This window comes from Saccostrea cucullata, unplaced genomic scaffold, assembly GCF_032062105.1.
Source record: "Saccostrea cucullata isolate Sc308-1 unplaced genomic scaffold, CSIRO_AGI_Scuc_v1 ctg277, whole genome shotgun sequence".
Taxonomy (NCBI): domain Eukaryota; kingdom Metazoa; phylum Mollusca; class Bivalvia; order Ostreida; family Ostreidae; genus Saccostrea; species Saccostrea cuccullata.
In genome coordinates this window covers 438,768-462,981 of record NW_026935934.1, presented here as the reverse complement: position 1 = coordinate 462,981, position 24,214 = coordinate 438,768, and the positions used below count along the sequence as shown (strand labels likewise).

The following is a 24,214-nucleotide window of genomic DNA, read 5'->3' as shown; positions in this document are numbered from 1 at the left end:
CAACAAATTATAACTGATGATGGTTGACTGACTTAACGACACATAGCAAACTTGATAGGCATCATTTTGGGGGTAGTTTACACTGTTTTAAATAAACATTTGACATTAAAAAAGCTTAGTATTCAATGATCACCTTATGTTTCAAAAATTGAAGCTATTCACGTTTGTCTGAAGTTCAAACAAACAGTAAAACTTGAATCCATTGGTTTAAGCCCTAAAATCAAATTTACAATAAGATGCACTCGACAAAAACAGCCAAGGTCTATAAGGGGCAAAGAAATGCAAAAACACAAAAACAGTTTTATATGCCATTTTCTTAAATATTATTGGTCTTGTTATTCAAATTCTTTTTCGGGGAGGCAGTTCAATTTCTATGCAAGTCTATAAAGCAATTTTTTTGCAAATAAATTGAAAGGTTTGTGAGAGAAATGAAACAGAATCAGGAATCCACTACATTAAATTTCTTCTTGTAAGCGTCCAAACCCTCACGCCATGAAGAGTAAAGTAGTTTTTGGGATAAACAGAAGTAAATGTTTTGTCACACCAACAATATTCGCCAGATCTTTCACCCTTTGACTTGTTTCATGTTCCAAACTTGAAAAAAAACACCTTTCAGAAAGAAAAAAACAAGTCAAAGAAATCATAGGATCTACCATATTCCAGTATACGAAGGGCCATACTCAAAACTGTGTTCTAAAAACAATCAGAAATTGGATAAAAATGTTATGGACATGTGTTTAAATTAAAAAAGAATATTTAAGTGAAATCATTAAGGCTTAATCATTGAAAAGCGGTTGTTTTTTTTTTTGTTTCTTTCCGAGCACCGAGGACATTATTTATTGAACAGCCCTCGTATGTATATTAGTATACTGTGGTATTGAAAGAAGTTTGGAATCTACCACCAAGATCCACAAAAAGGGATTTTTGAGTTTGGACTCAATGTATTGTAAACATACGAAGAGAATAACAGTACTGTTCTAGATCTTATTTTAACCATTTTTCATAAATAGCAAATAATAAAATATACTGTTTTTCAAAGGAAACAATAAAGTAATTTAGGTCTTTTTGAAGGAAAGTTTTAATGTTTTTTAAGGTTAAAATGTTTTAGCAATTTAAGGTTTACAAAAACAGATATTATGGAAAAAGATAGAACATATTTTGTTCAATAATTACAATAACTTGGTGTCGGAAAACTCGTGAACTTTTTTGTATTTAGTTTTTGAGTTCAGAAACGAAAATATTTTGATCCATTCTGCCTGTGTCCTATATGTTTTTTGTTTATTAATAAGTTGAAAGGAATGGAAATCCCCCCCCCCAAAAAAAAAAGATTTATAAAACCTTATATCTATCTGAGGATCTCTTATAAAAGACAGAGGTCTTTAGTTTTTAGACTGATAGATTACGACTCTCTTTTATACCCATTGCTTATTTTACGATAACAGTAAAACTTTAATAAACTAATACATCCTTTCAGAACTGTATTAACCAAATAAAAACGTAAAAATCATTCTGCCAGTACGTGATTTCAATAACCTACATCGAAATGAATGGCTTTGTTGCAAAAGTGTAAGAAAGTTGTTAGACTGAGATTAATTATTGGAATAACATGAAAGGAAACAAAATATTGAAATAACATTAATGGTAATGAAAAAAAATCCAAGTATTCATTTTATTAATTCGCATAAGACCTTTTTGTCTGATCAGACAACTATGTTAATAGTTTCTTAGTTTGCCCGAACTGAAATTTTACTGTCCCTGGGCAATGGACAACTGTATATCTATCCCTGTAATGACTAGGCAAAGCAGTATCGAAATGAAATAAAATGGTAAGTTAATTATCCATTATCCAGCTATAATCTTTTTCACAGAACCTGAAGCTATGTTTGAAAGTGTCATACCGGTTAAAGTAATTGGCGAACTATCGATGTAAGTTTTTGTTTGCAGGGACTCTGAAAATCGATGTGAGCATTTCGCTATTCATGTATATCCAATAGGTTTTATGAAGACGAAATTCCAAACAACCTGTATTAAAATATTGATTCAGCAGTACCAATTGTTAGTTTCATTTGGTTAGAAGTGGAGAATTGAGAGAGATCCAAGTGATGTAGGATGGTTAGAATTATACAGGAACATGGTTAATTTGGATGGCTTATTACTCTTTCTTATAGGTTTCTTATTCAAAGGTAATTATCTTTCTTTAATAAATTATTTTCATAAATCATTGTTTTTTAACTGGTAGTTTAAATTATCATATGATATTTGCTAATAAAACAATATTTTAAACACAAGAAAATAAAACAGAAAAGAAATTAAAAATCACATATGAAAAAAAAGAATTTAAAATTTCTTGTTAACGACAAAGTCAATCAAAGTGGTTAAATTTTAATTTTGTAATTCATAAATGGGCAAAAAATATCGAATTTCATGATAAAACATATAGATTTGTTAGTGGGTGCTCAATAAAGTAGCTAATATTTGTAGTGATTGAAACAGAGTCGGCAAAAGCACACCTCAATGCTTAAGTTTAGATACTATAGTAACCAATTTGTACAAATGTGCTAAGATATATAGGTAATTCAATCCAAAAAAAGGTACACAATAGGCATTGTCATAATGTTGCTAAATTAAAGGAAATTAATGTATTTTAATATATTTTGTCTGTGAATAAACCATTTGTTTTAAAAAATATTTCTTGTATCAGAGTAAAACGTACAATTTGAGATAAAATAGTAAAATCTTCTATGTCATTATGAGCGCCTAACAAAAAAAAGTGCCTGGGATTTTAAAGCATTCCCATTACATTTTACATCTATATATCTAGAATTAAATATAAACTAGAGTTTCTGTGAGCAATGAGCTCACTAACTGATACCCCCGCTTCCATGTTTTGCCCTGGGATACCTGAAATAAGTGTCAGATCAAAAAGTCAAATAGGAGGTGCACAGTGGCATTATGTAATAAAGAAAATGTGAAAGTATCATTAAATTTTATTCAGTGGTATAGGAGGAGTTGTGGGTAAGAGATGGGTATCCTTTAATAATATAGAAAGAATGGCAATGTCCATGTTTTGCTCTGTGAAACCCAAAATATGTGTCGAATCAAAAAGTAAAATAGAAGGTGCACAATGGCATTACGTAACAAAAATTCTGTGAAAGTTTCATTAAATTTCATTCTGTGGTTAAAAAAAAGAGATGGGTACCCCAGAGCGTACCAGACGGACGGACAGACATCTAGACAGACATACGGACATACCGATTACTATATACCCTCCCACTTTTCAAGAGGAGGTATAATAAGAGAGTATCACTTTTTCCTGTAAAACATTTGTAAAATTCTGTAGAATTCAGGAGCATGTGCATGAAAAATACAAAAAGAAACAGGCATTGACTGAGAGTTTTTAACTTCATGAGCAGGTGATAAGCCATATATCAAATCAACTTAGAAATGAAATAGAATGTTGTTAATTAATAAAAACATCTTCGATATATCTAAACGTCGAACGAAAGGCCACTGCAAGAGATTTCTTTCCATGTAGACGTTTTTTGTTATTTCCCGATCATGACAAGGAGCACATGGCGGGTCTGACCGGTACACACCTGATCCCACCTCTGATGTTTGCTCTGCTCCAATTTTGTATTGTTTACTGGATTTTTGAGTTTGAATGCTATTCGTTATCTCCATAATTATATTTAATGTAGAAGATCTGGAATGAATTCTCCTCCCTATGAATATAAAAAAGGTCTAGCTGCTAATTAAGAACGAGGTGCAGTAAGCATATCCATGGAAATTCCTATAAGTAATTGGGGACTTGATCTATAAGATTCTAGAGTTAATCTGATATTTGCCTTTGAGCTTAAACTATGAGATACAGTAGAGTCAGACACGTTCGTGCATATATGGATATTTTAATAGAAAAAGACATCATTAACAAACTAACAAAAGTAAGTGTTATACTTGATGGCTTTTCTATTGTTAATTTCCTCTATGTACAAGTCTGAAGTTTTTATCGTAAAAAAAAATTTCCCACCCTCAACTAAAAAAACACATTTAGACTCCTGTGAATGTATTTAGTTGACTTCAATTTTTTTTTAAAAAATCTCTGTAGCATCATATATTTAATCAACTTTCTTTAAAATCAACTTTAAAGTACGAGTGCATTCAATCAGAATGTTTATTTTAAATAATCACACGACAATATTAATACAATTAGTATAAATCATAAATATTTTTATCTTAGATTTTTTAAAATTAAACTTTAATAAATTTAATACATCTAATTATATAGATTTTCAAAACATTTATCAGTTGCTAATAGAATTATATCTTCAACAAACTCTCTAAGAGATAAAATATTTGTAATTTATGTACTAGTTGTATTAATATTGTCGTGTGATGATTTAAAATTAACATTCTGATTGTATGCACTCTCTTATTAATATGAAATATAAGCGTTTAAAAATGATATGCAAATTGTCAATTTTATGGGGTTTTTTTAATTCCTCTTTTTAAAACAAAGATTTAAAGTGAAGTGTTCATTTTATGTTTTCATTCCTGTTTTAAAATGGATTTAATGTGATAGTATACACAGATGTCCTAGAAATTATCTGATTCCAATCCAATTTTCATCAATCGTTAGTCATCTTTTGTTTCAGAATACAAAGAGTAAAGTTATCCTATTAACCAAAACAAAGGTCACAGCTTTGTTTTATCAAATTGAAAAGCATCTCAAATGTAACCAATCTTAATCAAATAGAGGAAATGTTAAAAGTGTTCTAATTTGCCTTCTCTGGTAACCTTTGTGTACGTTTCAGACAAAATCAATGCTGTTTTTGAAACTGGTGTTATTTAAAGTTCTTCAATGCAAGCTATCACAACTTTGACTTGTTAACTTTGATAACAAATAAAGGGCCATATTCGTAATTTTACAAACTATGGAGGAACTACGTACTATCAGTTCTCAAACATTACTTTTTATAAAGACGAATTTTGAACTGCTGTAGAATTTCTTAATCAATTGTACTATCACTGAAAGATAACAGATGTAAAATGCATAGTTAGAGATTATTTTAAATTCTGTGCATAAAAATAAAGATAACGAACGGTATTCAAGCTCAAAAGGCCATCGAAACAATACAAATCAGGAGCAGAGCAAACGCCTGGAACATCAGGGGAGGGATCAGGTGCCATAGAGGAAGAAGCATGGTCTACATGTACCGAGCAGTCACAGCTGCATTGTGACCTGTGTCATGATCGGGCAGAGGGAAATATCCGTAGTCAATTCAGTGTGTAAATAATGATCTAACAATCGGTATTAGAAATGTCAGTCTGTATTCGACTTTATGATAGATTGTACTTGCTGACAAGGTGATTGAATGGACAAGTAATACATTTACCTCTCAGATGAAATAAGTCCACTGATTCTGTGATTCCTTTTATCGCTCATTTAAATATTTTTATGTATGCAATAAACGCACTTACTTGGATGCGATAGTCGTCTTGACTTTTTTGGAAATCGTCTAGACCTGTCATAGTAATGAAAACATTTTACACAGCTATAATTTTCAAAGTTTTAATTGTTTCTGAATTTTAAACATTGAAGTCTAGTTTAAACTGATGTCTACAAAAAAGTTTGCTTAATCTGTCGACGTGATATTGAACCACTACATGTTTGACATTTTACGTCATACTGTAGGCGGGAACAGCTCTATTTTAATTTTGTAATTACAAAATAAACAGTAAAATGTATACATGTATCTGGTAAACAATTTGGTTCTTGATTCCACAAAACGTCATGTTGCCCTCGAATCCTATCAATAAATGTATATTTTGTTATGTATAATTATTTGAATATAATACAAGTGTAAAACACAGTATTTCATTGCTATACCTAGAGTCTAAAGGCACAGAGTTTGAGTACTTCCAGACCAAGGTCCAGGAGAAAGATGCCTTGGCGGATTGCCAGAGCAGAGGGCAGTACCTCGCCATCATCAACAGTCAGGAGAAGTTTAACCAGGTGTACAGTCTCCTCACGAACAGTGGAAGGTAAATACATGTACATAAACAATATGCCAAAAATATTACCGGGTAGTCAGTGATCATTTGTCTTTTACACCCTGTGGTGTGTAGGGCAGCAACAAACTTCCTCCATCCTTGTCTATCCTGGGCCAGCCTCGTCAGTGATCTCCAGGTCTGATGCATTGCTTTTATCTTGCCTTCAACTGTCCCTCGCCATGATGTTCTAGTCTAGGCCTCCCCCTCTTTCTTTTGCCCTCTGGTGTCCAATGCAATGCTGTTCTAGTTGTTGAATGGGGTTCTTTTCGGAGAACATGTCCAATACATCTCCATCGGCGTTTGGTTATGATGGTACCCATGTCCTCTTGTTTGCATCTGCTCAGTGGTGCCGTATTACTCCGGACACTCATAATGCGGATAATTCACCTTTTAAACAAAATCTGTGTTAAACAATGAACAACTGTTTATGAAGATAAACTTAATGTGTTTCAGTAATCCAAAATGATGCTCAAATGCAAAATCTTGAGAAGGAAAATGAGAATTTCCCTGTTTCGTTCTCTCGATTTCGTGATCTTGCAGTAATTGTTGATATTCTCAAATACTAGTACTCAGTAATTAATATAATTTATACATGCCAAGACCTTTATTATGAGAAGTATTCATGGCCTTTTTGTTACTATACATATCATGTGATTTGGTTTATAGAATTTTTAAAATTAATCTTAGCCTTTCGTATTTAAGATCAAAATTTCACGGTTTATCGACAGAACAAGACATCTGCAAAAAATTTATTCATTTTGATAAGAATAACTGCTTCATTGGTTTGTTCATTCACTGATTTGTCGTCGCATTCTTATATAAATGTGAAAAATAAACATTTTTACAGTATCTGAGCAAAGTCAGAACTTATTTCATAAAATACTCTTGGAATTAAGTAATTTTCAGAATCACAAAAGTTAAATAATATTTGCATGCAAAATACATTTACTATTTCTTTATAAAAAAAAAAAATAAAGAGTTACTGACCATTCAACCTTTTTTAATGAAATGCACTGGAATCCTGCTGCTTTGATTTACTGTAGATCACACATCAACAATGTTTTTTAATCAGAATTGGCTCTTCTGAATTATGTTTTGTTTTGAACATATTTTATTGTATAATTTATACAAAGGGATTGGTTACAAGTTCTTGCAACTTAAAAAAACCTTTCCATGTAATATATACAATAATTATAATTAGTGATTGCCAAAATAACAATTGAAGGTGTAAAGTTATACATATACATGATAAATACAAAATATTTCAAGTTAAGACACTTACTAAAGATTCAGAGAGAATTGTGTCTTCATCGCCAAAAAATTAGTAATAAAAAATAAGCTAAAATCTGTTCTTTTCGTTCAATTATAACACCAAAAAGTTCTCTACATTATAAAATTCTTCTTTTAAAGAGAGGGTCCCACAACAGACAACCATAGAGAAATGCCCTCTGCTCCGGTTTACATAGGAATGAGATATAATGCTGCTCTAAAGCGACACGAATGGGTGGATGGGACACCCGTAGACTGGGTCAACTGGTTTGTCAACGAACCATTCAACGTGGACACGCGTCACTGCGTCAGACTCGATCTCGACTCAGATCTCAAGTTCCGCACGACTGATTGCACGTATCAACATCACTATGTGTGTTCCACTGATGGTATGTATTCATTAAATGGATATCTTTATGTATTGAAGTCGTTAAGGATGACGATGTTTTAATGATATGGTGGATTATGCAAATGCAAATGAAACTGCATGTGACAGGTGTGTGAGTGTTGTGGCCCATGAGCCTCGTATTCTTTGCTGACTGGAATTGATTGTAAAATAAATATGCTTAGATACCACTGGGTATTTCTCCTATATTGAATTAGTTACATGCGCAAGTCCTGCCGTGTACCATTTTGCTAAAACTTAGATTAAATCAGAATCTAGAAACAGAATTTCCTCATTGATTTCATTGTCCTATGAACTAAAGGAAAAATCAATATTCTCTAATTTTAAAACCTGTTTAAGTGCGACACTTGAACATATTTAGTGTTTTGATCTCTACCGCTGTTACACTGTATAATTTATCAACTCAGAAAAAATTCTCCTCTTCTTATATTCAGGACAAACTATGGTCTAGCATAAAGAGAGATGCCGGTGGCCATATTGGAAATGTCAAACTTGCGGTTTTATTTTTCACTTAATGTCAGACTATTGTGTAGATAGATGATCAGTTCTATATTTAACACATAAAAAGTTGATGGAATTTTCAAATAGGATATAGCCTTTTTTTCATTTTCATTAAAGGAAACAAACGTTATTGGGAAAGGCAGTTAAGTGATAGCGAGCATAATTATATTTTACGACAGAGAAAAGTTTTTTTTTCTCCGTAGTCAAATAAATGTGATAATTACAAAAATAAATTAAAAAAATACCTAGAAAGGGATTGGAAATAAAACTAATTGAAATTCAGCTTGACAACCGTGTCAACTTTAACATCCTTAGAATCACAAGACTGCGTGAGAAAAAAAAAAAAAAAAAAAAAAAAACAGCAGTAAATTCTGTAAGGACTAAAATTTTAAGTTTCAATGCAACCAGAAAGTGTGATGTCGGTCAGCAGTCACATCTTGTATTCATAATTAGATGTCACGAAAGGACATTCTAGTTCTTTTGAAAATAAATATTCAGAAAATTTTTGTTCGCCAACATACATATACGATGGACGATAGCTTTTTGGCATGGAAATTATTTAAATGTTCTAACGTTGACCACAAATCGAAGGCAAAATTAATATTGATGTCTCATATAAATTGTTTCCAATATATCAGTGTGTCAAGATTTGTTGAAATATTTCATGCTCATGAATTACTTAGTAAAGGAATGAAATATCGAGATAACTAACAGTATTCAAACTCAAAAGTCCAGTCAAACAATATAATTCGTGCGCTGTACACGCACGGACCTCTAAAACATTAGTGGAGGGATCAGGTGCCAAGACAGAGAAAGCATCCCCTGCTGACCGATCACACCTTCCGTGTGCTCCTTGTCATGATCAAGAAAACGGAAGTCCGTAAACTATGCAGTGTGTAAAAATACTCAGTCAGCATTTAATTTAATGATGAATTGTACTTGCTGACAAAGTTCTTATATTGACCATAGAACCTGCAAAATGATAACAACCTCCTGTAGAGGTCGGGGTTCTATTGTCATTGTTGTGACTCTGTTGTCGTATGGCTTTTTGTTGGATCGTACTTTGGTTACTGCCGGTTGTTGGAACTTTATGATTACTTGATAATGAAAGTGTATCATTGCAGCGTAATTGTTGGACAATTGTTTATGACAAAAACAGCAAAAAATTGTTTAACTATAGATGTACAGTTTACTTTGTAATGTTCTAACAAAGTTTGAAGGAATTTTATTTTATTTATTTATTCATTTTTAATTCATTTTTTTTCAAGCACTAAGAAAATAATGAAAATTAATCTCAATATCAATTTCCTCATTTGGTGCAGTTACTGTAGTAATGATTTACAAGATGATGGTGTATCAGTGGTGTTCTCATACAGTGGATACAATCATAGCGTTTATTGACTGTGATGGTGTTTTATAAGATGATGGTGTATTAGTCATGATCTGATACAGTGGATACAATCCCAGTGTAGTGTTTATTGAATGTGATGGTGTTTTATAAGATGATGGTGTATTAGTCATGATCTGATATAGTGGATACAATCCCAGTGTAGTGTTTATTGAATGTGATGGTGTTTTATAAGATGATGGTGTATTAGTCGTGTTCTGATATAGTGGATACAATCCCAGTGTAGTGTTTATTGACTGTGATGGTGTTTTATAAGATGATGGTGTATTAGTCGTGTTCTGATATAGTGAATACAATCCCAGTGTAGTGTTTATTGATTGTGGTGATGTTTTATAAGATGATGGTGTATTAGTCATGTTAACCACAGTGAATACAATCCCAGTGTAGTGTATATTGATTGTGATGATGTTTTATAAGATGATGGTGTAATAGTCATGATCTGATACAGTGGATACAATCCCAGTGTAGTGTTTATTGACTGTGATGGTGTTTTATAAGATGATGGTGTATTAGTCATGATCTGATACAGTGGATACAATCCCAGTGTAGTGTTTATTGACTGTGATGGTGTTTTATAAGATGATGGTGTATTAGTCATGATCTGATATAGTGGATACAATCCCAGTGTAGTGTTTATTGATTGTGATGATATTTTATAAGATGATGGTGTATTAGTCGTGTTCTGATAACCACAGTGGATACAATCCCAGTGTAGTGTTTATTGAATGTGATGGTGTTTTATAAGATGATGGTGTATTAGTCGTGTTCTGATAACCACAGTGGATACAATCCCAGTGTAGTGTTTATTGATTGTGGTGATGTTTTATAAGATGATGGTGTATTAGTCGTGATCTGATACAGTGGATACAATCCCAGTGTAGTGTTTATTGATTGTGGTGATGTTTTATAAGATGATGATGTAATAGTCATGATCTGATACAGTGGATACAATCCCAGTGTAGTGTTTATTGATTGTGAGGATGTTTTATAAGATGATGGTGTATTAGTCATGATCTGATACAGTGGATACAATCCCAGTGTAGTGTTTATTGATTGTGGTGATGTTTTATAAGATGATGGTGTATTAGTCGTGTTCTGATACAGTGGATACAATCCCAGTGTAGTGTTTATTGATTGTGATGATGTTTTATAAGATGATGATGTAATAGTCATGATCTGATACAGTGGATACAATCCCAGTGTAGTGTTTATTGATTGTGGTGATTTTTTATAAGATGAAGGTGTATTAGTCGTGTTCTGATACAGTGGATACAATCCCAGTGTAGTGTTTATTGACTGTGATGGTGTTTTATAAGATGATGGTGTATTAGTCATGATCTGATATAGTGAATACAATCCCAGTGTAGTGTTTATTGACTGTGATGGTGTTTTATAAGTTGATGGTGTATTAGTCTTGATCTGATACAGTGGATACAATCCCAGTGTAGTGTTTATTGATTGTGATGGTGTTTTATAAGATGATGGTGTATTAGTCATGATCTGATATAGTGAATACAATCCCAGTGTAGTGTTTATTGACTGTGATGATGTTTTATAAGATGATGGTGTATTAGTCGTGTTTCTGATCACCACAGTGGATACAATCCCAGTATAGTGTTTATTGACTGTGATGGTGTTTTATAAGATGATGGTGTATTAGTCTTGATCTGATACAGTGGATACAATCCCAGTGTAGTGTTTATTGATTGTGATGGTGTTTTATAAGATGATGGTGTATTAGTCGTGTTCTGATAACCACAGTGGATACAATCCCAGTATAGTGTTTATTGACTGTGATGATGTTTTATAAGATGATGGTGTATTAGTCGTGTTCTGATAACCACAGTGGATACAATCCCAGTGTACTGTTTATTGATTGTGGTAATGTTTTATAAGATAATGGTGTATTAGTCCTGTTCTGATACAGTGGATACAATCCCAGTGTAGTGTTTATTGATTGTGATGGTGTTTTATAAGATGATGGTGTATTAGTCATGATCTGATACAGTGGATACAATCCCAGTGTAGTGTTTATTGATTGTGGTGATGTTTTATAAGATGATGGTGTATTAGTCGTGTTCTGATACAGTGGATACAATCCCAGTGTAGTGTTTATTGATTGTGATGATGTTTTATAAGATGATGATGTAATAGTCATGATCTGATACAGTGGATACAATCCCAGTGTAGTGTTTATTGATTGTGGTGATTTTTTATAAGATGATGATGTAATAGTCATGATCTGATACAGTGGATACAATCCCAGTGTAGTGTTTATTGACTGTGATGGTGTTTTATAAGATGATGGTGTATTAGTCATGATCTGATATAGGGGATACAATCCCAGTGTAGTGTTTATTGATTGTGATGATATTTTATAAGATGATGGTGTATTAGTCGTGTTCTGATAACCACAGTGGATACAATCCCAGTGTAGTGTTTATTGATTGTGGTGATGTTTTATAAGATGATGGTGTATTAGTCGTGTTCTGATAACCACAGTGGATACAATCCCAGTGTAGTGTTTATTGATTGTGATGATGTTTTATAAGATGATGGTGTATTAGTCGTGATAACCACAGTGGATACAATCCCAGTGTAGTGTTTATTGATTGTGATGATGTTTTATAAGATGATGGTGTATTAGTCGTGTTCTGATAACCACAGTGGATACAATCCCAGTGTACTGTTTATTGATTGTGGTGATGTTTTATAAGATGATGATGTAATAGTCATGATCTGATACAGTGGATACAATCCCAGTGTAGTGTTTATTGATTGTGAGGATGTTTTATAAGATGATGGTGTATTAGTCATGATCTGATACAGTGGATACAATCCCAGTGTAGTGTTTATTGATTGTGGTGATGTTTTATAAGATGATGGTGTATTAGTCGTGTTCTGATACAGTGGATACAATCCCAGTGTAGTGTTTATTGATTGTGATGATGTTTTATAAGATGATGATGTAATAGTCATGATCTGATACAGTGGATACAATCCCAGTGTAGTGTTTATTGATTGTGGTGATGTTTTATAAGATGATGGTGTATTAGTCGTGATCTAACACAGTGGATACAATCCCAGTGTAGTGTTTATTGACTGTGATGGTGTTTTATAAGATGATGGTGTATTAGTCGTGTTCTGATATAGTGGATACAATCCCAGTGTAGTGTTTATCAACTGTGATGATGTTTTATAAGATGATGGTGTGTTAATCGTGTTCTGATACAGTGGATACAATCCCAGTGTACTGTTTATTGATTGTGATGATGTTTTATAAGATGATGGTGTATTAGTCATGATCTGATATAGTGGATACAATCCCAGTGTAGTGTTTATTGACTGTGATGATGTTTTATAAGATGATGGTGTATTAGTCGTGTTCTGATAACCACAGTGGATACAATCCCAGTGTAGTGTTTATTGACTGTGATGATGTTTTATAAGATGATGGTGTATTAGTCTTGATCTGATAGAGTGGATACAATCCCAGTGTAGTGTTTATTGATTGTGATGATGTTTTATAAGATGATGGTGTATTAGTCATGATAACCACAGTGGATACAATCCCAGTGTAGTGTTTATTGATTGTGATGATGTTTTATAAGATGATGGTGTATTAGTCGTGATAACCACAGTGGATACAATCCCAATGTACTGTTTATTGTCTGTGATGGTGTTTTATAAGGTAATGGTGTATTAGTCATCATAACCACAGTGGATACAATCCCAGTGTAGTGTTTATTGATTGTGGTGATGTTTTATAAGATGATGGTGTATTAGTCGTGATAACCACAGTGGATACAATCCCAGTGTAGTGTTTATTGACTGTGATGATGTTTTATAAGATGATGGTGTGTTAGTCGTGATAACCACAGTGGATACAATCCCAGTGTAGTGTTTATTGACTGTGATGATGTTTTATAAGATGATGGTGTATTAGTCGTGATCTAACACAGTGGATACAATCCCAGTGTATTGTTTATTGAATGTGATGATGTTTTATAAGATGATGGTGTATTAGTCATGATAACCACAGTGGATACAATCCCAGTGTAGTGTTTATTGACTGTGATGATGTTTTATAAGATGATGGTGTATTAGTCGTGTTCTGATACAGTGGATACAATCCCAGTGTAGTGTTTATTGACTGTGATGATGTTTTATAAGATGATGGTGTATTAGTCGTGATAACCACAGTGGATACAATCCCAGTGTAGTGTTTATTGATTGTGGTGATGTTTTATAAGATGATGGTGTATTAGTCATGATCTGATATAGTGGATACAATCCCAGTGTAGTGTTTATTGATTGTGGTAATGTTTATAAGGTGATGGTGTATTAGTCGTGTTCTGATAACCACAGTGGATACAATCCCAGTGTAGTGTTTATTGATTGTGGTGATTTTTTATAAGATGATGGTGTATTAGTCATGATCTGATATAGTGGATACAATCCCAGTGTAGTGTTTATTGATTGTGGTGATGTTTTATAAGATGATGGTGTATTAGTCATCATAACCACAGTGGATACAATCCCAGTGTACTGTTTATTGACTGTGATGATGTTTTATAAGATGATGGTGTATTAGTCGTGTTCTGATCACCACAGTGGATACAATCCCAGTGTACTGTTTATTGACTGTGATGATGTTTTATAAGATGATGGTGTATTAGTCGTGATAACCACAGTGGATACAATCCCAGTGTAGTGTTTATTGACTGTGATGATGTTTTATAAGATGATGGTGTATTAGTCGTGTTAACCACAGTGAATATATTCCCAGCGTAGTGTTTATTGATTGTGATGGTGTTTTATAAGATGATGGTGTATTAATCTTGTTCTGATATAGTGGATACAATCCCAGTGTAGTGTTTATTGACTGTGATGGTGTTTTATAAGATGATGGTGTATTAGTCATGATCTGATGCAGTGGATACAATCCCAGTGTAGTGTTTATTGATTGTGATGATGTTTTATAAGATGATGGTGTATTAGTCGTGTTCTGATACAGTGGATACAATCCCAGTGTAGTGTTTATTGACTGTGATGGTGTTTTATAAGATGATGGTGTATTAGTCGTGTTCTGATATAGTGGATACAATCCCAGTGTAGTGTTTATTGACTGTGATGGTGTTTTATAAGATGATGGTGTATTAGTCGTGTTCTGATACAGTGGATACAATCCCAGTGTAGTGTTTATTGACTTTGATGATGTTTTATAAGATGATGGTAAATTAGTCATGTTCTGATACAGTGGATACAATCCCAGTGTAGTGTTTATTGACTGTGATGGTGTTTTATAAGATGATGGTGTATTAGTCGTGTTCTGATACAGTGGATACAATCCCAGTGTAGTGTTTATTGACTGTGATGGTTTTTTATAAGATGATGGTGTATTAGTCATGATCTGATATAGTGAATACAATCCCAGTGTAGTGTTTATTGACTGTGATGGTGTTTTATAAGATGATGGTGTATTAGTCGTGTTCTGATAACCAGTGGATACAATCCCAGTGTAGTGTTTATTGACTGTGATGATGTTTTATAAGATGATGGTGTATTAGTCGTGTTCTGATAACCACAGTGGATACAATCCCAGTGTAGTGTTTATTGACTGTGATGGTGTTTTATAAGATGATGGTGTATTAGTCATGATCTGATATAGTGGATACAATCCCAGTGTAGTGTTTATTGTCTGTGATGATGTTTTATAAGATGATGGTGTATTAGTCGTGATAACCACAGTGGATACAATCCCAGTGTACTGTTTATTGTCTGTGATGATGTTTTATAAGATGATGGTGTATTAGTCGTGATCTAACACAGTGGATACAATCCCAGTGTACTGTTTATTGTCTGTGATGGTGTTTTATAAGATGATGGTGTGTTAGTCGTGATAACCACAGTGGATACAATCCCAGTGTAGTGTTTATTGACTGTGATGATGTTTTATAAGATGATGGTGTATTAGTCGTGATCTGATTACCACACGACAAATGATGCAACTCCAGCGTACTGTTTATTGGTTTAATATGAATCAAACAATACTGCGTGTCCTCATTCTGTTCATCTGTAGAACAATATTCAAGCCTTCAGCTAAATGTCTTTAATTCCCACCAGATTTGTTTTCTTGTTCATTAATTATTTACATCAATTAATTAATTACAAAATATGATACAAGTTAATCCTTGAGGCAATAACCTCTAACATTTTCCTTCAGGTTGCTACCGTCTATTTCAGACGATTTTAGACGAGATATCATTGTATTAGCTGTTCCACATTTAACCGAAATTGATCTTCACTAATAGTTATTTAATAGACCATAGTTATTTTACACCTTTTTCAATTTAGTACAAACGCGAATAGGTTCATCAGAGACAAAAGTCGATGCCACTTTAAAATAGAGGGTGTAGAATAGTATCGATGAAAATGTACTTTTGTATGGTTATAATGGGGTTTAACTATGAAATTTATATTTTAAGGAGCATTTTCTTTCGCTTGAGATGACAAAAGAGTTTTTTTTTTTTAGTGGAGGAAACAATTAATCAAAACTCAAGTTTGCAAGAATACATGACACTCCCCATGCTACATTTAAACCAAATATTATGTTACTTCGATTTAGCAATCTTTGCTGCTATGACAATTTTGATTTTATATGTCAAAATATCAAACCTTGATCGCATCTGAAATCGTATAATGAAGATACGGAAGTAACAAGCATGTAGAACGTACACACGTGTACATTTACAAATAACTCTATAATTTAAAGAAAATGTTAAACTTCAAAAAACCAAAAAGTAAAGGAACATATTAATCAGCTAGTACGCATGTGGTGTCTGAAAATTTTTAACACACCTCATACATATTTCCACACCTCTTACATATTTAATATCCAAAAATCATGGCAACTAGGTTTTGCAGTTGCTTACAACCACGGAAATATGGCTAAAAATTGCCGACTCAGCGTTAAACACTGAAAATCAGTCAACCATTTCAAATACTTTTTGCTACAATTAAACAAGTTTATTATTAAAATTTATTTTTTTTTTTTCTTACAGAATCTGCAGTGACTGCTGTACAGACCACGGTAAGTTATTGCGTGGACCCTGCGGTCCACGCAGTAAATATATAAGCGAAGTTAAACCGGATGCCCTGGGCAAACGACAGGCTACGCATGCGCGCAAATGCTAGAGAGTTTGCACCTTGGTAACTTGTCATAATTTTTAATTAAAATATGCCATGTATTGGCAAATCGCGCTTTTAAATCTGCACATCGCATTTACATGTACATATTCATTGGCAATTCCGATTTCCTCTTTTTTTCATATACTTTTATACTAAACATTGATTCTATGGTACAAACATTTTAAGAAGTTACAATATATGGATACATGTAACTTAACAACTTGTCTTTAGAAACGTTCAACCAGAGATACATGTAGCTTTTAAAGCTTTTAAAGTAGAGCAAGTTTTCACCAATTAATCAATTACAAAATAATTTAATATTTCAGCAATCTAATTATTGTTTGATAAAGGACTGTAGCAAGGGCTTTTAATGTGTGTGTGTGTGTGTGTGTGTGTGTATGTGTGTGTGTGTGTGGGGGTGGGGGGGGGGGGGGCTCCGTAAAAAAACAAATCTGCGTTGTACAGAGGTGTGCTACACGTGAACCATCAGATCTCCATTTTTCCCATGATAAATTTCTTCCGTATAAATCCAGAACAGGTGTCAATCCCAGCCAATATGTGTTACACGTGTCAAAATTACCCAATTTTTTAAACATATTAAAACTGACAAAACTAAAGATCGCTAATCGGAGATTCAAATATCACATTTGTGCTTTGAATAGTACGATGAAAATGTATAAGTTGCAGATAATTTTAGAATAAGTGAACAAACCTTACATGAATATTCCTTACACCTAGAAATTTTCTTAATTGAATTTCAGTTATGACAAAACACGCATATGGTTTTTTTTTTTAAAGGACAGCAACTTGTAGTATAACTAAGTGATGTTAATGTTCTGCCACAATCATCCACAGAATTCATATTATTAATGCCTAGGTCACATTTCCCGACCGGTGGCTGTAGACCGGTTGTAATCGGTGGTAATCCTTGGTGTAAGCGATGCCTAAACATCGGTCCACATCGGCCTAGTAGTCCTTAAAGTATCAGTCACATTATCCAGCGATGGGCAATAACTGCAATTTTTGATAAAAATGGCGTGGTTACAAGGGCCCATATATTGCTAATCATAAAACGATGTACATAATCGGCCGATGTATATTACATCGCTCATAATTTGAACATCGTTTGCATATGCAATTTTGGTAGAAATCGACCGATGATTGGCCGTTATCTTTTGCCCACCACTCAACCTCCCGATGACCTCAGATTCAACGGATATTGGACGATGCTTGGCCATACATCGGCCGATCCTTGAAAGATGTGTTAATAATGGTTTGCCGATGAGGAGCGATGTGAGGCATCGTTGGAGACATTGCTGAATTTTAACTACGAATTATATCCTACCGATGACCCCAACGATTTGCAAAATGGCCTCAGTCACCGTCCGATCACTAGTGGTGTCCGGCCGGCAACCATGCCATTTTCATCAAAAAACGCATCGGTTTCTCATCGTATACCCCATCGCTGGATAATGTGACTTATACTTAAGATAGCCTTATTTCGATTGTGTTCGGATCCCGGAGGTAGCACAAGCCGAAATGCCTAGTTGAGCGATATGGCCCATGGTTCTCTTATTACAACTTTGTTGTGGATGATATGAATTGTGAAGCAAATTTTATTCATACTGTTATTACTAAATTTGTTAGTGTCCTGTGTTGCGCCGTGGTTAGAATTTATCGTTATAAAGAGGGTATAAACAGGATAAAGTAGGGGGTGGTCCCACTCTGGGACATAGGGAGCGCTCCTTTGCATAGACTATAAACAAAGAAAGGGTCTAAATTTGCCGCCCTTCGTCGACAGCAATTACTGGCATCCCAACATCTAAACGAATCAGTTTAATATGCCCCAGTAATAGAAGATTTTTGTCCGCAAAAACTTTTACTCTGTCCATAACTTTTGATTGGTTTGAACTACTGCTTCCAATTTCACAAGTCTATTTTTTTCTGAAAAGACACCCATATTTATCTTTTCGATTTTGACCCTCTTTTGCAAAATTTTAACAAATTTTAACCTTGGCCAAAACTTTTGCACGGCTTGTGAAAAGATCTTTCCTTAGGTAAAAATATTACATCGAAAACGTATGGGTTTTGATGTGCATTTGAAAATATTAACCTGACCATAACTTTTAAACGTCGCCCGCGTGACACATTGGTTAGATCGCTTGCTCTAGAGTCCCAAAATATACATGTAGAGTAGTCCATTACCTCGTAGGTTCGAATCCCATTGCAGGACATAGAGACCGGTCCTTCGGATATAACATAGGTCCTTTGTCGCCGTAGGTACTGGCCCTGAGTCTCCAGCAAAACTTTCAGTCCTGTACACCGGCAGGTGACACGTCTTAATATAAATGAAAATATCTTGAGAGGGACATTAAACAACAAAAAAACAAAATTGCTTTTGAACAGTTGGAGCTGGATCTTTTTTATGTCACAAGTGTATTTCTTGTGAAAGTCCTTTCTTTTTGATCCTTTGACCTTTATCTTAAAGTTTGACTTACATAAAAAATTTAACATTGTCCACAACCATATGAATCACTGTTGCTATGACTTTCACATTTCACTTGGGTATTTCTAGTGTAAGATAAGACCTTCAAGTGGAGGTCATTATTTTGACCTTGACGTTGACATTTTAACTATTTTTGTAAAACTTTAGCCTTTGAAACCACTAAGGCTTTCACATTTGACAGTTATGTTCCTTACGCAAGATCTCTCCTCAGGTACAAGCATTCTTTATCTCTTGACCTTGGAGTTAGACTTGCATTTTGAATTTTCACCTGTCAGTGTTAAACAAACACATCTTGTTTTTACAGAAGAGACAGACATCCAATGATGTGATGATAGTTGGACTCTCTGTGGGGTTTGGTGTGTCTGCGGCTGTGATAGCAATTTGTTGCTTGATGTGCTACTGTTGCTGTAGTTCACGTGATCAACCAAAGCGCCCTCTGCTTCTTCACCACAACTGCCCGCCCAAACCAAGGGCCGTTGTAGGGAGTCTGCGCAGAAAGGAACCAGCGCCTTCCGTTTACTACAGTAAGCAATCGTCTGGCAGAAACAGCAATAATACATCTCGGACCGGAAGTAGTAAATTAGATGATGAGGATGATTTGGACAGTGTTGTGATAAATCCGTCCGATCGACGTACATCGGTTAACAGCGGGGGGATAAGTGACTACCAAGGTAGCAGTGCCTCTCCGCGTGACACTAACGAAATTTTACACTATATTTAGTTTTATTTCATAACGTATGGACATATTCAAAGACATAATTAAAAACATCGATTGATAACTCTGAAAGCAATCATGCAATCAGAACAGTAGGAATTTTCTAATTATTATTTCAGGATGGAACAAACGAAAGCTCAAAGGGGTTGTACAATCTTGTCAACCTTTTGTACCGATTGCTGCAGTTCTGCATTGTTCTTTGTCAAAGGGCAAATATTGCTATTTTTTATTTTAGATGAATCGATATAATTTATAATGCTGATTCATATTCCTTTACATAAAAGTTTTCAAAGTACTTCAAAATCAGGATCGGCGAAATATGGAGTATAGATAAGCATTGTATGAAAAAGTATTTGAAAGCGTATTGTCGATAATATTTGTTTATGTTAGAGTATGTTGCACTAAGTGTGCTAATGTTGTACCTTAGTACTAAACCATCATCGCGAACTAAGCCACCCAGTAACTCACTGAATTTGCTAACAGGGCTGACTGCAATGTTAGAGAAAGTGAAATACATTTAATCAAGTTTTATCCAATCATCGCTTATCAGTTATGAAAAAATACATAAACTTCGTCAGTACTGTTTGAATTCAGCGAGTTTTGTATGTTTGCGTACAAGACATTTTTGTATAGGACGTGATGGTTGCAATTTGCTCTCTCTCTCTCTCTCTTATGATAATGCACATATATTTTGTTGTACTGCTCCTGTTATACTCAAAGTTTGTTTTAACATGATTAAGATTTATTGTTAGATTTTCATTAAAGTCTATACTTATTTAGACCATTCTTCTTTTCTTTGTGTATAAATATAGACGAAACATGCATCCGACGAGGACAAAATTTAACGGGGGCGAAAATTTCCCTGTTTGATACATATTAATATATAATAATACAAATATATATATCTTCGTAAATTATGCATCATTACTGAGGCATACTTTCCATACAAAGTGTTACAAAAATATAGTCCATTCTTTTCTTTTAGGTAAAAAGAATTTTTTAGGCGTTTATATAAGCATTTGGATATAAGCCAAACACTTTCGCAAATAAATGCATAATTTTGCCCCCCCCCCATTCCCGGGGCGGGGGGGGGGGGGGACTCTAATAATACTAGTATCAGATTTCTCCCTCAAAAATTCTCCTATAGACTATAAGAGAATGGCTTTCGGGGGAAACGCGAGTCATGGAGAAATCCTTCTCTACAACATCAATACAAACTTTGACACATCTCAAACAAATATTCCAAAGATATTGGTCTGAGCACGAGAATGTTAAACTTAATATTTTTACATTGATTTTTTTTAACCTCAAAATCAATAGGAATCATCTAGCAGACATTATTGTCCAAATTAAATCTACATTACACATGTTACATGTAAGTATTATTACTATCGAATTGTTCTCATGCAATAAAGTGGTCATAAAGTATTTGGTCATAAATCAAGTGAGGCAGCCGGGGAGAGAGGAAACCTATAGCCTGGAAGAGTATGTTTAATAGAACGAGGTGATATGTGACCTTTTCACCTTAAATATTTCAGAAAAAAAGTAGGTCAGGGGGAGAAACTGACTTGAATTCTGCTCAGAAAACCTCCTTTCATGACTCAATATTACCGCAAAAAACACCTTGTTTCTTAAATCAGTTTAGGTTAATTTTTCTCTAATCAGGACTTTTATCATCATGGTCATTAAAACAATCTGGCATCAAAAGTCATCATTTTTACAAATAAAGAGATTTTTGGTCTGCTTAGCTTGCCAAATACCCTACACTTTTGACTTGAAATGAGAATGTCTTAAAAATATAAAAACCCTTCCAGTTTGACCAGTAGGGGATTAAACAAGAGGTCCATGGGCCACATCACTCACCTAAGTAAGTGCTGTTCTCCACCTCACTTGAGAATTCTTGAGATTTCTTAAGAAGAAAAATTTCAGCTATTCTGGTCTAGTGGATCTTGAGAATAAGATTTTGGAAGATTTGTCCTACATTATATTTCATTGTAAACTTGGATTCCCTATTGTGGCACTATCCTTACCCCAGGGGTCATGATTTGAACGATTTCTAATCTACACTACCCAGGATGCTTCAAGTTTCAGCTTTTCTGGAATGGTGATTCTTGAGAAGATTTTTAAAGATTTGTTCCACTATATTTCTTTGTAAAACTTGGATTCCTTATTGTTTCCCCATCCTACCCCCGGGGGTCATGATTTGAACAATTTAGAATTTACACTTCCACAGGATGCTTCCACATAAGTTTCATCTTTCTGATCCAGTGGTTCTTGAGAAGAAGATTTTTTAATGACCCCTCCTTATTTTTGCCTTTTCTTGATGAATTCCCCTTGCAAGGGGAGTTGACCCTTCTTTTTTTTTTAAACTCCCATTCACCCAAGAATGCTTTGTATCAAGTTTGGTTAAATTTGGTCCAGTGGTTTACAGACAGAGAGACAGCTAGACAGATGGACGACGGACAAAGGGTGATCAGAAAAGCTCACTTGAGCTTTCAGCTCAGGTAAGTTAAAAACAAGTTAAGTTACCCTTGGCAGAGAGGGATGCATGCATGTTAAATGTTTCATTACCAATGGTCAAGTTGGCATAATTAAAATAACAATTGAAAAACGTCATTAGTAGAAACCAGAGAAGGCTATAAGTTTCCTCTCTCCCCGTCTGCCTCACTTGGTTTTTCTAGACTTTTTTCCTACATGCCTGGTGAGTCAACACAAAATAAAAGACATCACTGATTCCACCACATAGCTTAATTCGTATATGAATATTTGACTTAAGATTTCCATTAACAATGAACAACACTGACGTGATGAATGCAGGTTTTCCATTGCCAACTTCCCCTTTTTAAAGATATGTATGCTGTGTTAAACAGTATTTTTGCACAGCTGAAACCGAACAAAAATTTCTGAAGTATGATAAGCTATCAAAAATGAAGCATTCTTGCAAATTCGACGAAATATTATTCGCTATTAACAAAGTACTGGTCGGGAAAAGAACACGATATTCTCATGCATATTTATTAAGGACTGACGTTTATCCTGGATCTGCGCATGTGCGCGGGAAAAGCATCGCGAGAATCATCAGGTCGAGGAAAATATTTTTTGTGACGTCTGTTCAGTGAGGAACCAATATAACTGACAAATCGACCAATCAGCTCAGTGAGTTGCATTTAATGCATTTATGGATTACTACGTAAAATACTACATGTGTTTTTCGAAAAGGCTAGTTTTTTAAATCGCTCTCGGAAAGACTTGATGCATTTTTCCAAGCATTTAAACGCTTAATGCATTATGTACATTATTATCTACTAATCCTATGCTCATATTTGCATACAAATGATTAACAACGATAAAAAATTAAAGTTTTCCCCGCTCCATTGTACAGGTTCGTTTGTTTAGAGTTTCCCCGTGCTGTACTGTTAGTAAAAGGACATTTGCACGTGATTATTCCTCGGTACAAAAAGCAACCAACTCTGAGGTGTGCTCACGTATTGACAATCCCTAACTCACATGTTTGTAGTAAAAAATGTAGTAGACCATCATGCTTTTCGATTCATTCACGAGATTAGACCATTGTTTGCTGTGAGCATGCGAGACCACGTGATCATGAATATTTCAATAAGAGGCGGTTTATTATCCGACTCGGAGAGAAAATAATTTTTACCAAATAATATTTCATAACTTTTAAAAGTGATGGAGTGGAATTGTCTTATTTGCAGAAAGTATATAACTTATATAACTTGATGAGACACCACATATATTTATTTCTTTTAAAATAAAACACAAATACGGCATATATATCTTTAATAGTATTCCAGTGCTATATTTAGCTGGAAGTGATGAATATATTTATATATATATATTGGAAATGGTGTTTATATTCATCTGATTTGATACACAAGAGCATAAGGCCTTCAATCTTGTTTTAAAACAGCACTTTGAAAATTCTCTGTATTTTACAAAAAGTATTTAATATATCAATCTAGTATGCAAATTCAATCTGTGATTGTTTTTTGTTGTTGTTTTTTTGTTTTTGACTGAAATGATTCCTACCAATCATAAAGGCATTGTTTTTACATTCTTTTTGGACTATGGATTATTTATTTACCTGATAAAGAGAGGGATCAAGGCAGAAATGGTCAGACAACAGGGGATGATTAGTCATCAAAG

General features: G+C 34.1%; 1 protein-coding gene across 1 annotated transcript; it reads left to right on the top strand.

The window, feature by feature from the left end:
- Positions 1-2,057: 2,057 nt before the first annotated feature.
- On the top strand, positions 2,058-20,798 carry LOC134244283 (uncharacterized). The gene is made up of 5 exons (XM_062726543.1): positions 2,058-2,183; positions 5,892-6,042; positions 7,489-7,709; positions 16,700-16,728; positions 19,637-20,798. The coding sequence occupies exons 1-5, from the start codon at positions 2,132-2,134 to the stop codon at positions 20,051-20,053; spliced, it is 870 nt and encodes a 289-aa protein (XP_062582527.1). The 5' UTR covers positions 2,058-2,131; the 3' UTR covers positions 20,054-20,798.
- Positions 20,799-24,214: the final 3,416 nt, after the last annotated feature.

Excerpts from the sequence above, each read along its gene's own strand:
- LOC134244283 (XM_062726543.1), top strand. The coding sequence starts at position 2,132 with ATGGTTAATTTGGATGGCTTATTACTCTTTCTTATAGGTTTCTTATTC. Across the intron at positions 2,184-5,891 it reads TATAGGTTTCTTATTCAAAG|AGTCTAAAGGCACAGAGTTT; the intron begins GTAATTATCTTT and ends TGCTATACCTAG. Across the intron at positions 6,043-7,488 it reads CTCCTCACGAACAGTGGAAG|AGAAATGCCCTCTGCTCCGG; the intron begins GTAAATACATGT and ends AGACAACCATAG.